We start from the raw sequence: 11909 nt of genomic DNA, 5'->3' as shown, positions 1-11909 counted from the left end.
TCGTTTTTTTTCATTAGTAATGATTCAAGAATTTTGAGGAAAAAAGATTTACATCTACTAGTCAAATGATTTTATTTAATCATTTATAATAATTTATCGTAAAATTTTATTTCTCTTATATATTCTCTTATTAAAAAAAAACTGACATTTCAAATTTAACGACTGCTATTACTGTTTACAGTTGAAAGTTTCCTGTGTACAATGAGAATCCTTGTCAACGAATAAATAATATGTTCCCTTTGTGGAATTGTTGCAATCTAATATATTGCTATTCACGACAATGCAATCTGTTGTATTAGAATCAGGATAAGGGGATGAACTGAAAAAATTCAAATCACATAATAAGTATAATAATCATAAAATAATAGAAAATCTGTACATAAATAATTCGAAAAAACATCTTATTTATAGCTTTGGAATGACTTGAAAAAAAATTCAATAATATGCGCTCAATACGTTTTATATAAATAATATAATATAATGAAATTTTACAGGAAAATTTAATGTTCGTGAAAGTTGAGCTAAAGTGAAGTGTATTAAAGGAAGGAACTTACCTGTAAGAAACACCAAGGAATCCACAATTATTTTTAAAAATATCTGTTATATAAATAATAGCTCTCGTGTGTGAGCAAGAGATATTTATGCCTAAAATGTAAATTTAATTTATTCATAATTTCCTTTTATCGCCTCTTTTCTATTATTCTAGCAAGCAATGTCTTTTTGTATGCAATAATTAGATGCAATTGATCTCTCAGTACCGCATTTTGGTTGTATGTGTCCACCATTGAAGTACAAATCGAGGAGACCTATTTTGAACTGTATCCCAAGATCTGATGTGTGGAGAACTACTACACATTTGGCATCCGAGTCGCAAAGTCTGTCTTGACAGTCATTGTGTTTGAATAACGGCCATGCGGGATCAGCACCAATGATATGTTCAATCGTGAAGCCAAGACTCTGCATATTTTTCGCAGCGAAACCACTCACGTGCGCGCCGAGGCTGTGACCGATGTATGTTATCTTTTCTAATGGAACACCACATTTTTTCATCAAGGTAATGGTATAACTGCAAAATGAAAATCGATTATTATGGACCATCGCATCTTTAGTATGTATACACGTGCGTGTGCATATACATATACACATACATATACACACAAGGTATCCTATTTTAACTTTTACATCGAAATATCTTCAAAAATATAAATACAGAAAAATGTTTCAGATAACAAGTAAAACGGTTTCGAGAACAACGTATTTTGAACATGTTTTTTTTTTAGGTAGAGATGCAGAAAAGATATAAAATGTCATCTCCATTTTTTAAAATAAAATTATATGATTTTTTTTACATAATATGATTTTTCTAATTATTCTGTTTATATAAAAATAAGGTACGATATAAAAAAATAGTTTATTATTAAATATATAAAAAATTAATAGTTTACGAAAAATTTAACATTTTATGTGTCAGAATAAAATATAAAAAAATTTCTTAAACTATTAGATTTTTTATATCTCTACCTTAATACTTTTATGTGCAGAATAATTAGAAGAATCATATTTTATAAAAAAATTCTATTAAAAAAGTATTAATTCCATTAAAAAAGTGGACTTTTATATATTTTTGGAGCCTCCACTTAGGAAAAAAAATAATGTGATCAAAATATGTTCCCCTCGAAACTGTTTCGCTTTTATCTGAGATGTTTTTTTCGTATCTTTCAAAATATTTGTTTGTTAAGATTAAAGTAAATCATTCACACACACACACACACACACACACACACATGCATGTATGTATGTGTATATGTAAAGTATAAGTATAATAGAATACTATTTTATCATTATTTAATTATTAATATTATTTTATTTTGTGTATTTTTGAAAATAGTTATACTTTGCCAAAAGATGACCTATCTCTCGAGTGTTGATTACCGCACTAGGATACTCCATGAACTTCAAGATGGGCAACCCATCTGTGCAAGCTCCTTGAGCCCAATCCAGCGCAAATACTGTGTGATTCTATCAAAGAAAATTATTTTGTTAAATGAATTGATGATTTATTTTATTAAGTAAATTGATGAATTTTGACGTAGTATAGAATTCATCAATTCATCGGGAAATTATTTTATTAACTTTTATTTATTTATTTTTTACTATTATATATTTTACAATACGTTCACATTGAAATTAAATTTTTGTCTTTTGTAGGTGCGTCGTACTTTTATTCCAATTATTATTTATGCAAAAGTATAATATCTACATGTTTCAATTGCATGTCCAGATCTCTAGTATGAGACGAATTTGCGTAACTAATGAAGCCATGGACTACAAAGATGAACGATTGCGACGGATCAATATTGTTACAGAGCTTATTTTCCTGAACTTGTTCGCCTGTAACATGGCTAAAACGAAAATAAATATAATTGGCACAACAGATGAATCAATGGATGTTTGCACCTGTTTTACCTGTTATACAGATATAATGATACCGATTTAACGCCGAAAATACAGGAATTTGACAATTTCTCCAGCACGTTAGGTTCGGCACGTAAATACGTGCATTGTATAAGGAAAAGTACAAGTATCGGAACAATAGTTCTCATCGTGTGCAAAAAGAGATATTAATGAATTATCAAAAAGAAATTGATAGATACTAGATCAAACTTTGCAATAGTACGAGCTTTTATACGTACACAAGTACATGTTTTGTGCATTTATTACGCATATAAGTATTGACACTTGCAACATCAGCGGCTGTGTAAATTATTTAGCAAATGCAAAAAATTTGTGGTAATATTATGATATCAATGGCAAATGATCAATGTATGCTGCCGCGCGCATCTTTTCTTTTTATAGTTCGTTTTCATTTCCGATATTATGCGGCAATAAAAGATGATGAAGTGCTGTACAGACAAATATTGAATATGATGATACATCCTTGATGTTATTATTTATCAATATTGCAGTGCGACACTTGTCATGTGTCCTTGTACTTGATATCTCGTCAAGTTGTCATAGAACAGAAAATTTTTTTTAGATTATGATTTAACGATTGTGTACTTTCACGAAATCCAAATAAGAATACCGACATCGTAAACGGAAGAATTACAAGATTTCTGCAAAGCAGTCCTGTACAGATGAAGTTCTATTTTCTTCGACGAACACCATTTGTATTCATATAAGTTTACAAAAATAAATGAGAAAATTTGCATATTTTAAATTCACGAATTAATTATATCATTGAAATGCAAACGAATATATTATAATAAGCAAGAAATTTACTTATATAATATTTATACGTTGTGAAGTTGTTTGACAACAATAATTATAACAATTGCTACCTACATACTTAAAATATATTCTCTTCTCGTAAGAAGCATGTTTAAAACTAAATGCAACTATTTGTCGATATTAAAAAGTAATAAGTAATAATGAGTTCAATAATTATAATTATAATAAAAATAAATTAAAAATTATCTAATTTAAAAATAAAATATAACCATATTTTAAATATTTATTTAATTTTTATTTATTTATTTGTAATTACTATGCTTCGTTTTCTAAAATTGAAGGCTTAATATCGTTGATTAACTTTAAATAAAGAGAATCCTGGAAACGAGATACTATTAAAGAAAATAGCGATCTTACGGAAGTTCGCGTTATTAAAGTTTAAATGATAGTAATACTGATAGCATTAATTTTATGATTTATTTTGTAGATGTATAGTAGATATGTTTTTAATGTGTGTGTGTGTGTGTGTGTGTGTGTGTGTGTGTGTGTGTGTGTGTGTGTGTGTGTGTGTGTAGGTTTTTAGCATTACAGATATGCATACTTATTTATGTAGCATCTATATAAAAAAATCATGAATTTAATATCACAAAGCAATAATTAAAGCTATCAAAATATATCGAATCGCACAAGGCGACACGATTGAAGAACGGAAAGTCTGTTCTTTATTTCTGCACTCTCTGAACTGGTGCACATAGTACAATAAATTGAAGTGAAATAAAATATATGTTTGTTTCACTTCAACTTATTGCACTGCTTGCATCGGTTCAGAGAATGCAGGAATAAAGAACGGACTTAAAAAATACTGGATATGTCGTCGAAGTCTCCGAGTCCGAAGAAGAATTTCCAGTGTTATCGTTAAAAGTTTATTTGTAAAATTGCACAGTGCGATAGCGGCTCATTTCTTAGCATAGTTAAAAATATCTTTCGAATAATCATGGTAGAAGAGATTCAAAAGAAACTTCAAAATGAAGCCGACACGCTACGACAAATCCAAAAAGGTTAAGAGACGTTCATAATTATTTTTGGAAAGTGTTTAATATAAATTTTGTTCCTCCTTTAAGTGCAGCAATGATATCTGTAAAATAAAGAGTCGCCGAATGCGGATCTAAAATTTTTAAAAGTTTCTGACGAAATTAATCATTGTTTGTACTCACAATTAACAAATATTTTCTGACCATACATTCTCAATTTTGTAATTAATTAATTCGACTATTAATTATTACTGACTGAATCTAATCGATATTGGCAAAAATCATTAAATAAAAGGAAGCTGAAGCTCCTCGTTTATCTCTCATTGGGAGCTTTCCAACAAGCGACACTATGTAACACAATGATCATTTCATAATCTTTGTTTAACAACATTGGCATAAACAACAAGGATGTAATGATTCATTGTGTTATACTGTGTCATTTGTTTCTTGTTTGAAAGCTCCTATTATTTTTAATATTATTGTTTTTTTAATTTGATCCTGTCTTCTTTGCTAGACGATATAATCAGTAATGTAGACAAAAATCATTATATATAAAGAAAAAGCACTAATGAATTTATTGTATTTACAGAATACAACAAGGTACTGAGTCAAAGACAGCAACTAGATGGTCAGCTGAATGAAAATATCATGGTGAAGAAAGAGCTAGATATTCTAAAAGAAGAGAACGATGTATTCAAGCTGATAGGACCTGTGCTCGTGAAGCAAGAATTGTGTGAGGCCAAACAGAATGTTGACAAGCGTATGGATTACATCAAGTCTGAACTGTAGGTACTTTTATTAGAGTAATATTCATAGTGTTCTTATTTCAGACCTGTCTTAATCCTTTGAGGACCAAAACTTTATAATAAAATAACTTATAGAAGATCTTGTTTTCTAATGACTTTTAAAGTTGTTAAATTTTGTTCTGGCCTCAGAATCTTAAAATTCGAAGGACTCCTTCCCTCCATAAATCATATGAAAAAAAGTAGATATAGAAAAAAAGTAGACATCTTAGGGCCTTAGCAGAAAGCTGATGACTTATAATCTTAATGGGCCTTTTACAATAAGCCGTTAATCATAAATTAGAAGTCAGAAGCTAAAAATTGACGACTGTTGGTCGATTTTTAGCTTCTGATTTCTGATTTATGACTAATGTAGAAGGCCCATGACATGCATTCTACAATAAGTAATTATTTAAGCTTTAAGTCTTAAGCCGTAAAAAATTGACCAAGTCACAGTTGAATATAAGAAGAATAATTGACTATGATTGATCGATTTCTTATGGCTTAAGACTAAAAGTTTAAATAATGACTTATTGTAGAAAATCCATAAGATATAAGTCATAAAATAGTTATTGTGCATCTAAGACTTAAATCACTAAGACTTAAGTCATAAGACATTGTCTTATACATGAGCTTTCTGCCAAGGCCCTTAGACTGTACTCCAAGCATCTTAAATGTAAAAATTAACTATAAATACTGGCCTAAATAAGAACCAATCATGTGAATACTAATCTAGAAATCAAACTACAAGTCTGTTTTGGATTTACATGTAAGGAAACGAATTTTAGGAAACGTGTGGACGACTTGATGTCTACTCTAGACAAGAAGCTGGACTCGCAGAGGGATGTAATAGATAAATTGCAGCAAGCGTTTCAACAGGCCCAGATTAAAGCATCGATAAACCAATCGAAATCATAACTTTGTGGAATTATTACACTTGTATAATTAATAACTAATGCTTAAGTGACACTATTAAGTATAGTCTCTTCATAATTCGATACATGAATGTCGTGTTTTTCATTTATTTATACTAGACGGTTATTAATACAAATCTTGGCTATGTGTCATAATCATTCAAGTGCAATTTATGTAAATTAAATACTGTATAAACTCTCTTTCCACAATATTCTCCCTTTCCTCAAGATCGATCCTTACATTGATTAATAAGATGACTGACTACTTTCTAACGTAAAATTTAACTTCAATTTATTCTTTATCTTAGTCTAATCTTTAGAACATTAGAAAAAGATAAAAAATAAGTTAAACTAAAAATAAGATTGATCTACATTAATAGAAATATATAAGAATTATTTCAAAGATATGTGAACACACATTTATGAACAATTATTGAAACGGTACGTAGTGCATGCAATAATGGAGAGTGATGGAGAATCGAAAATCAACATGGCGACGACGTAGTAGTACCGCCTGTCTTGAAAGAGTTGAAAGTAATTCGAGAATTCTCATATGACTGTTAATTTTCATAGCTGATTAAGAATTTTAACTGGTAAACAACACATCAGGCAAGAACGAAAATGTTGTTAACATTGAAGCCAGATCACAAAAAGCACATGCTGTTTCTAGTTGAACAATCGTCACCAGGTAAGAGCGAATCGTCTGCCGATGAATGAATTTGTTTCACAGAGAAACGTAAAGTAAAGCATATTTTCTCCGTAGTTTTACAGGATTTCTGCAAATTGGCTCTAGATTATTTGCAAAAGGGCCCGAATGTCAAAGTGTACAACGCTGCTGCTCGTATGTATATCCGGATAACCAAATTTTTTGCAAGTAGATTTTGAAATTATCTGCTAAAAATATTCTGCAAATTGTGTTCATTGAATGTCAGCAGAAATATAAAAATCAGAGTTGTATCTTATATTTCAAGATTACATTTACATATAATTTTTACATATTTACATCAAATTTACATGAATCTTTTTCACATAGACAATACAAGCAATATATAAAATCAAAATATGTATTGGATAACATACAGAAAGAAATTGTTTTGTAATTATTAATATATCTAACTAGAGTATTGATAAATAAATATATATAAGCGAGATAGAAGTTTTATACAATCTAATACAAAGACAAAGAACATAGGCTTCAATATCATTTCTACAGATTGTTTATATGTGACATATAAGACATAAGAGACTTGTTCTTTTTAGCTAAACTTCTTACAGACTTCTCTTTTTTTTCTCCAACATGGAAAGAAAAAAGAAAAAAGATAAACCGTACAGAAAGTTTAGCTAAAAAGAACAAATCTGAGGTCTATTTTTTTTAGCTCAAATAGTATGTGTATACTTTAGTGGCATAAACTTATAGTAAAATAAATATATATTTGATATTTGGCGAAAGCGAGAAATAAAGTTCTACTACAGGAATAGAAAATCTATAATAGAACATCTATAGTTTATATAGTTTACATTAATTGTATACATAGATATAGATTACTATGTATAACATACAATCCTGATCAAAATTTTCTAACAGAATGTAATGACAGAATGATTGCAGAAATTAAACCACATCCGTCATTTAATAATCATTTAAATGATGAAATTTACTTTATTTAATCCTTTTGTCAATGCATGAATATGCAGGTATATATTTATTGAATTAAAAACACAAGTTTAACACAAACATAGATGACTAATAGATGCTAAAATGGTCAAAGTGACATACGATTGCTAACTATATAAGTTACTGTACTAACTATATAAGTTATTGTTCTTGTTTCAGAAAAGTTAAACGTTGAGCTGGAAGTGATTAAAAATTCGGTAGAGGGTTTGGTCAATCTTTTGCTGGAGAGTTGCAAATACAAGGTAAGATGTATCAAAGTAGTGCAAGACAACAGGATGTTTACTATCTGAAAAAACCTGGAGAATCTAAAAATTTTGAGTTTTATAGCTAAGCACGGAGGATTTCCGGGATTCCATAGTCGCCTTAGGTTTCACGGAAGACAAGGAGGCGATATTGAGTAAATTATATAGCATTAAGAAGGACGAAGTCTCGGATGCGTTGAAAGAAATTGGATTTAAATTGCCGAGATACCATGACATGGAATGGAGATTTGAAGTGCAGGTAGCGGAGTCTTCATATCTCTCGTTATTTTCCTCAGAACGTTTCAATTTATAATTGAATTATATTATTCTGCATTATAGACTGCGTCAAGATCTTTATTGAAACAAGTTGCACCACTCATCTCTCTTGACTTGTCGCTGAAGAATCCCGATAATCCCGAGGAAATTGAACACGTTCTGCTACAAACCGATCCAACTAACTTACTTCATATAACTCAAGAGTTGGAGGAAGCTCTGCAAGAAAGTCGCAGTCAACATATTAGGAGAATTTCAAGAGCAGTAAAATGAGGCTTTTTGTAATTTGTATTTGAGGCAATTTGTAAAAAAAAATATAATGTGTAATATATAATTATATATAAAAATAAATATAAGTATAAAAGATTGATAAGTATAAAAATATAAACAATAAAAAATTTTTTATCTAATAAAGAATACTGAATGAATGTATTTAAATCACATTTATTATCACATTATTATCAGTATCTGTAAAGTTTCATTCCGATCGGATTATCCCAAATAATAAGTGACAATAATCGACATGCATAACATGCATATTATATCCGTATACATTATACTAAGGGGATAGGTACATTTACATATGTAATTGGATAATTTTATTGGATTTCTGTGCCTATATAAAAGAAATCTGCGCTCTTCTTCCACTTATACTATTATATCCACTTATACTGGATACAACAGTTATCATTACAAGTTATTCTTTATCACAAATTATTGATGTTTTACAAATTAGAAGTTTTTAATTGCCTCGAATTCAGAATCTAGATCCAGCAGGAATAGTTGTATCTTGAAACATTTCAGTGTCTAGAAGTATGCATATCTGTTATTTTTATGCATTATATCTCTAAATGATCCACTTAATTACCAATATTTTGCAGAAAATGGAGTCCCTTATTACAGTAAGTACCGAAAATTTGACCATTTTCTCTGAGAATTTCACCATGGCGTTTGCTGATGTACTAACAAGGACGATCGGACCTCGAGCTATGCAGCAAATTATGTCTTTCAATAATAAAACTGTAATGGATAAAATACCTCCGGATATGATACATTTAATCGATCCACATTGGTTACTTTCGATTTCTTTATATTCCTAAATCATGTTTGTAAAGTAAATCTCACTAAGTTCTGGAATTACAGGTATCAGTTTCCATCGATGGATCCAATGTGGCATAAAATTCTAGGCCTTGTGATGATTGTGTTAGGATTTATGGGATGGTGCGGTAATGGTGTTGTAGTATATATATTCTTGATGACACCCTCCCTAAGAACACCGAGCAATCTTCTAGTGGTAAATTTGGCATTTTCGGACTTTATTATGATGATCATTATGACGCCTCATATGGTGATCAACTGCTACTATGAGACCTGGATGTTAGGTAATGCAAACTTTGTCTTTCCATTATACTAATTATTGCATTTATAATATAAGTTTAAATTGATAATGTATAAGTAATATATGAATTAATTTTATATTAAGGACCGCTAATGTGCGACATGCATGCCATGGTTGGTTCCTTATGTGGATGTGCTTCAATATGGACTATGACTGCTATTGCTTTGGACAGATACAATGTTATAGTAAAAGTATGTATAATATACTTTTATATTATTATTAGTATGTGAACAGAAACCAACTGCCTAAATCTCTTTAGGGTATGGCGGGAAAGCCACTCACTATCAAGAAAGCATTACTCGAAATTTTAATAATCTGGTTCTTCGCTTCAATATGGGCAATTTTGCCCATGGTGGGATGGAATAGGTAATATTAAGATGATAAAAAATTATGATTATAAGAAAATATGCTTTACAATAGAAAAGAGAGTGTTGTAATATATTTTATAACGTGACGATTAGATATGTACCAGAAGGCAATATGACTGCTTGTGGTACAGATTATCTTACCAAGGATTGGAGTTCCAAATCATACATCTTGGTGTACTCGATATTTGTATATTATACGCCGCTGCTTACTATAATTTACAGTTATTATTTTATCGTTTCGGTAAGAATATTCATACAGTACAGCATTGAAAAAAATTTAGTGTATACCACAAATACATTTTTAAAATTAATAGACAGTAGCTGCTCATGAAAGAGCAATGAGAGAACAAGCTAAGAAAATGAATGTTCAATCTTTGCGATCTGGAGATAATCAAAATATAAGTGCAGAAGCAAAACTGGCAAAGGTAAGACAAAAAAAGAAATATATTAAAATTATAAATATATTATATGCGCTAAAATATTGAAAGAATGATTTGAAGAAAGTCAGGATTGACATATACATTTACTTTATTAATTATAGGTGGCATTAATGACCATTTCTTTGTGGTTTATGGCATGGACGCCGTATCTGGTTATTAATTATGTCGGCATTTTCGGTATTGCTAAAATTAGTCCTCTTTTCACCATCTGGGGATCTCTCTTTGCAAAGGCAAACGCTATATATAATCCAATTGTTTATGGAATAAGGTAAATGAGATTTTTAAGTAGGATATATATATATATAATCATTAATATTCTTGTATCGCATTAATATTTTTTTACTCTACACAGTCATCCAAAATATAGAGCGGCACTAAAGGAGAAATTACCTTTCTTTGTATGTGGCTCGACTGAAGATCCATCTGCGGCTGCGAAAACTGCGGAAACGTCATCTATTACAACTACAACATAATTCCAAGAGAACAATGTATTGTAATTTTTATATATTGTGATATATGTTTAGGATGTGTTTCTTGAAAAAACGAATCAATAATATTGAACATATTATATACATACATACGTGTGCGTGTGTGTGTGTGTGTGTGTGTGTGTGTGTGTTTGTATGATAAATGTAAAATGTATGAAACTGTAATTTGTAAAGCTTCAATAATCAGCGATTATGCAAAAAGCTACATATATGGAAATTTTGAGTGGATTAATTCCATGATATGCTGTATATAATGAATTCTCATTTTATTTCAATCTTCTCTTTTGTTCTTTACTTTTATTGTAGATGATTAAATATTTGCAGAAATAAATAATAGACGGCATTTAGTGCCAATTGTATTAGATATAAGGATATTATTCAATAAATCATTTGACATATAATGATTTAGTAAAATATCTATAAGCTCTTAGATATAATGAAAAAAATACTAATGCATAGTATTAGATGTGTATTAGCGTGTCCTATTGTAATTAAAATAGCTAATTTCTGGAAATTATGTGATTTTAGAGAAAAATGTTTCAAATAGAAGCTGTATAACTTTAAGAGGAACATGAGATATTATTGGTTTGACCTTAGATAGTTGTTTAAAGTGAAGAGCATCTTCAATTTTTTTAAAATAGAATCTATTTTTTTCCCTCTATTTTTTTCTTTACATATTCTTTACATATTCTTTACGTATTCCGAGAGCTCTTCAAAACAGTATATAATGAAATTTATTTTCGAGTTGTGAGATTTGAAACATTTTTACGTAAAAATGAAAATAAGAGGCCCAATAAATGAGAATGGATTGAGTAGATTAAAATGAATTCATGTTTTCAGAAAGATGCATTCACGAATATTGAAATGAACTCTTTTTCAATTCCAATGCGTTTTTATTCATTTATAGGAATTGAAATCTCGTTTACTAGGTAAGTATCGCTAGGTAGCACTATCTTGTATCCCCCTCGTACAACTTTTGTCTGAAACTTTCTCTAAAGTCTCGTGATTTCCAGAAACTGATTGTTTTAATCAAAATAGGACACTCCGTATATGTACAAACACGTTA

The 11909-nt window shown here is 29.8% G+C and overlaps 4 protein-coding genes across 4 annotated transcripts; 3 read left to right on the top strand and 1 right to left on the bottom strand.

The window, feature by feature from the left end:
* Nucleotides 1–82: 82 nt before the first annotated feature.
* Nucleotides 83–3903, bottom strand: LOC105148961 (phospholipase A1-like). Its single transcript, XM_011061050.2, has 6 exons — nt 2467–3903; nt 2261–2402; nt 1895–2019; nt 759–1066; nt 555–645; nt 83–319 (listed from the first exon to the last, which is right to left on the bottom strand). Exons 1-6 carry the CDS (start codon nt 2601–2603, stop codon nt 169–171), a joined length of 954 nt encoding a protein of 317 aa, XP_011059352.1. The 5' UTR covers nt 2604–3903; the 3' UTR covers nt 83–168.
* Nucleotides 3904–4070: 167 nt separating this feature from the next.
* Nucleotides 4071–6159, top strand: Pfdn6 (prefoldin 6). The gene is made up of 3 exons (XM_011061051.2): nt 4071–4289; nt 4852–5047; nt 5833–6159. Exons 1-3 carry the CDS (start codon nt 4226–4228, stop codon nt 5960–5962), a joined length of 390 nt encoding a protein of 129 aa, XP_011059353.1. The 5' UTR covers nt 4071–4225; the 3' UTR covers nt 5963–6159.
* A 234-nt stretch (nt 6160–6393) lies between these two features.
* Nucleotides 6394–8468, top strand: LOC105148963 (COMM domain-containing protein 2). The gene is made up of 5 exons (XM_011061052.2): nt 6394–6646; nt 6722–6799; nt 7793–7875; nt 7961–8134; nt 8215–8468. The coding sequence occupies exons 1-5, from the start codon at nt 6580–6582 to the stop codon at nt 8419–8421; spliced, it is 609 nt and encodes a 202-aa protein (XP_011059354.1). The 5' UTR covers nt 6394–6579; the 3' UTR covers nt 8422–8468.
* A 172-nt stretch (nt 8469–8640) lies between these two features.
* Nucleotides 8641–11407, top strand: Lop2 (long wavelength sensitive opsin 2). The gene is made up of 9 exons (XM_087414217.1): nt 8641–8961; nt 9030–9220; nt 9292–9530; nt 9632–9738; nt 9807–9913; nt 10009–10156; nt 10230–10340; nt 10457–10623; nt 10708–11407. Exons 2-9 carry the CDS (start codon nt 9033–9035, stop codon nt 10826–10828), a joined length of 1188 nt encoding a protein of 395 aa, XP_087270343.1. The 5' UTR covers nt 8641–8961; nt 9030–9032; the 3' UTR covers nt 10829–11407.
* Nucleotides 11408–11909: the final 502 nt, after the last annotated feature.

Source organism: Acromyrmex echinatior, chromosome 16 (assembly GCF_024713525.1).
Source record: "Acromyrmex echinatior isolate Ae372 chromosome 16, ASM2471352v2, whole genome shotgun sequence".
Classification (NCBI taxonomy): domain Eukaryota; kingdom Metazoa; phylum Arthropoda; class Insecta; order Hymenoptera; family Formicidae; genus Acromyrmex; species Acromyrmex echinatior.
This window is presented reverse-complemented; position numbering and strand designations above follow the sequence as displayed.

Bases quoted from the DNA above. Each gene is read 5' to 3' on its own strand.
- LOC105148963 (XM_011061052.2), top strand. From the start codon at position 6,580: ATGTTGTTAACATTGAAGCCAGATCACAAAAAGCACATGCTGTTTCTA. The intron at 6,647-6,721 runs GTAAGAGCGAAT...TTTTCTCCGTAG, and splicing joins AGTTGAACAATCGTCACCAG to TTTTACAGGATTTCTGCAAA. The intron at 6,800-7,792 runs GTATGTATATCC...TTCTTGTTTCAG, and splicing joins AGTGTACAACGCTGCTGCTC to AAAAGTTAAACGTTGAGCTG.
- LOC105148961 (XM_011061050.2), bottom strand. From the start codon at position 2,603: ATGAGAACTATTGTTCCGATACTTGTACTTTTCCTTATACAATGCACG. The intron at 2,020-2,260 runs GTAGATATTATA...TTTCTTTGATAG, and splicing joins TGGACATGCAATTGAAACAT to AATCACACAGTATTTGCGCT. The intron at 320-554 runs GTAAGTTCCTTC...GAATTTTTTCAG, and splicing joins TTCCTTGGTGTTTCTTACAG to TTCATCCCCTTATCCTGATT.
- Lop2 (XM_087414217.1), top strand. From the start codon at position 9,033: ATGGAGTCCCTTATTACAGTAAGTACCGAAAATTTGACCATTTTCTCT. The intron at 9,914-10,008 runs GTAATATTAAGA...CGTGACGATTAG, and splicing joins CCCATGGTGGGATGGAATAG to ATATGTACCAGAAGGCAATA. The intron at 10,624-10,707 runs GTAAATGAGATT...TACTCTACACAG, and splicing joins CCAATTGTTTATGGAATAAG to TCATCCAAAATATAGAGCGG.
- Pfdn6 (XM_011061051.2), top strand. From the start codon at position 4,226: ATGGTAGAAGAGATTCAAAAGAAACTTCAAAATGAAGCCGACACGCTA. The intron at 4,290-4,851 runs GTTAAGAGACGT...TTGTATTTACAG, and splicing joins GCTACGACAAATCCAAAAAG to AATACAACAAGGTACTGAGT. The intron at 5,048-5,832 runs GTAGGTACTTTT...AACGAATTTTAG, and splicing joins GATTACATCAAGTCTGAACT to GAAACGTGTGGACGACTTGA.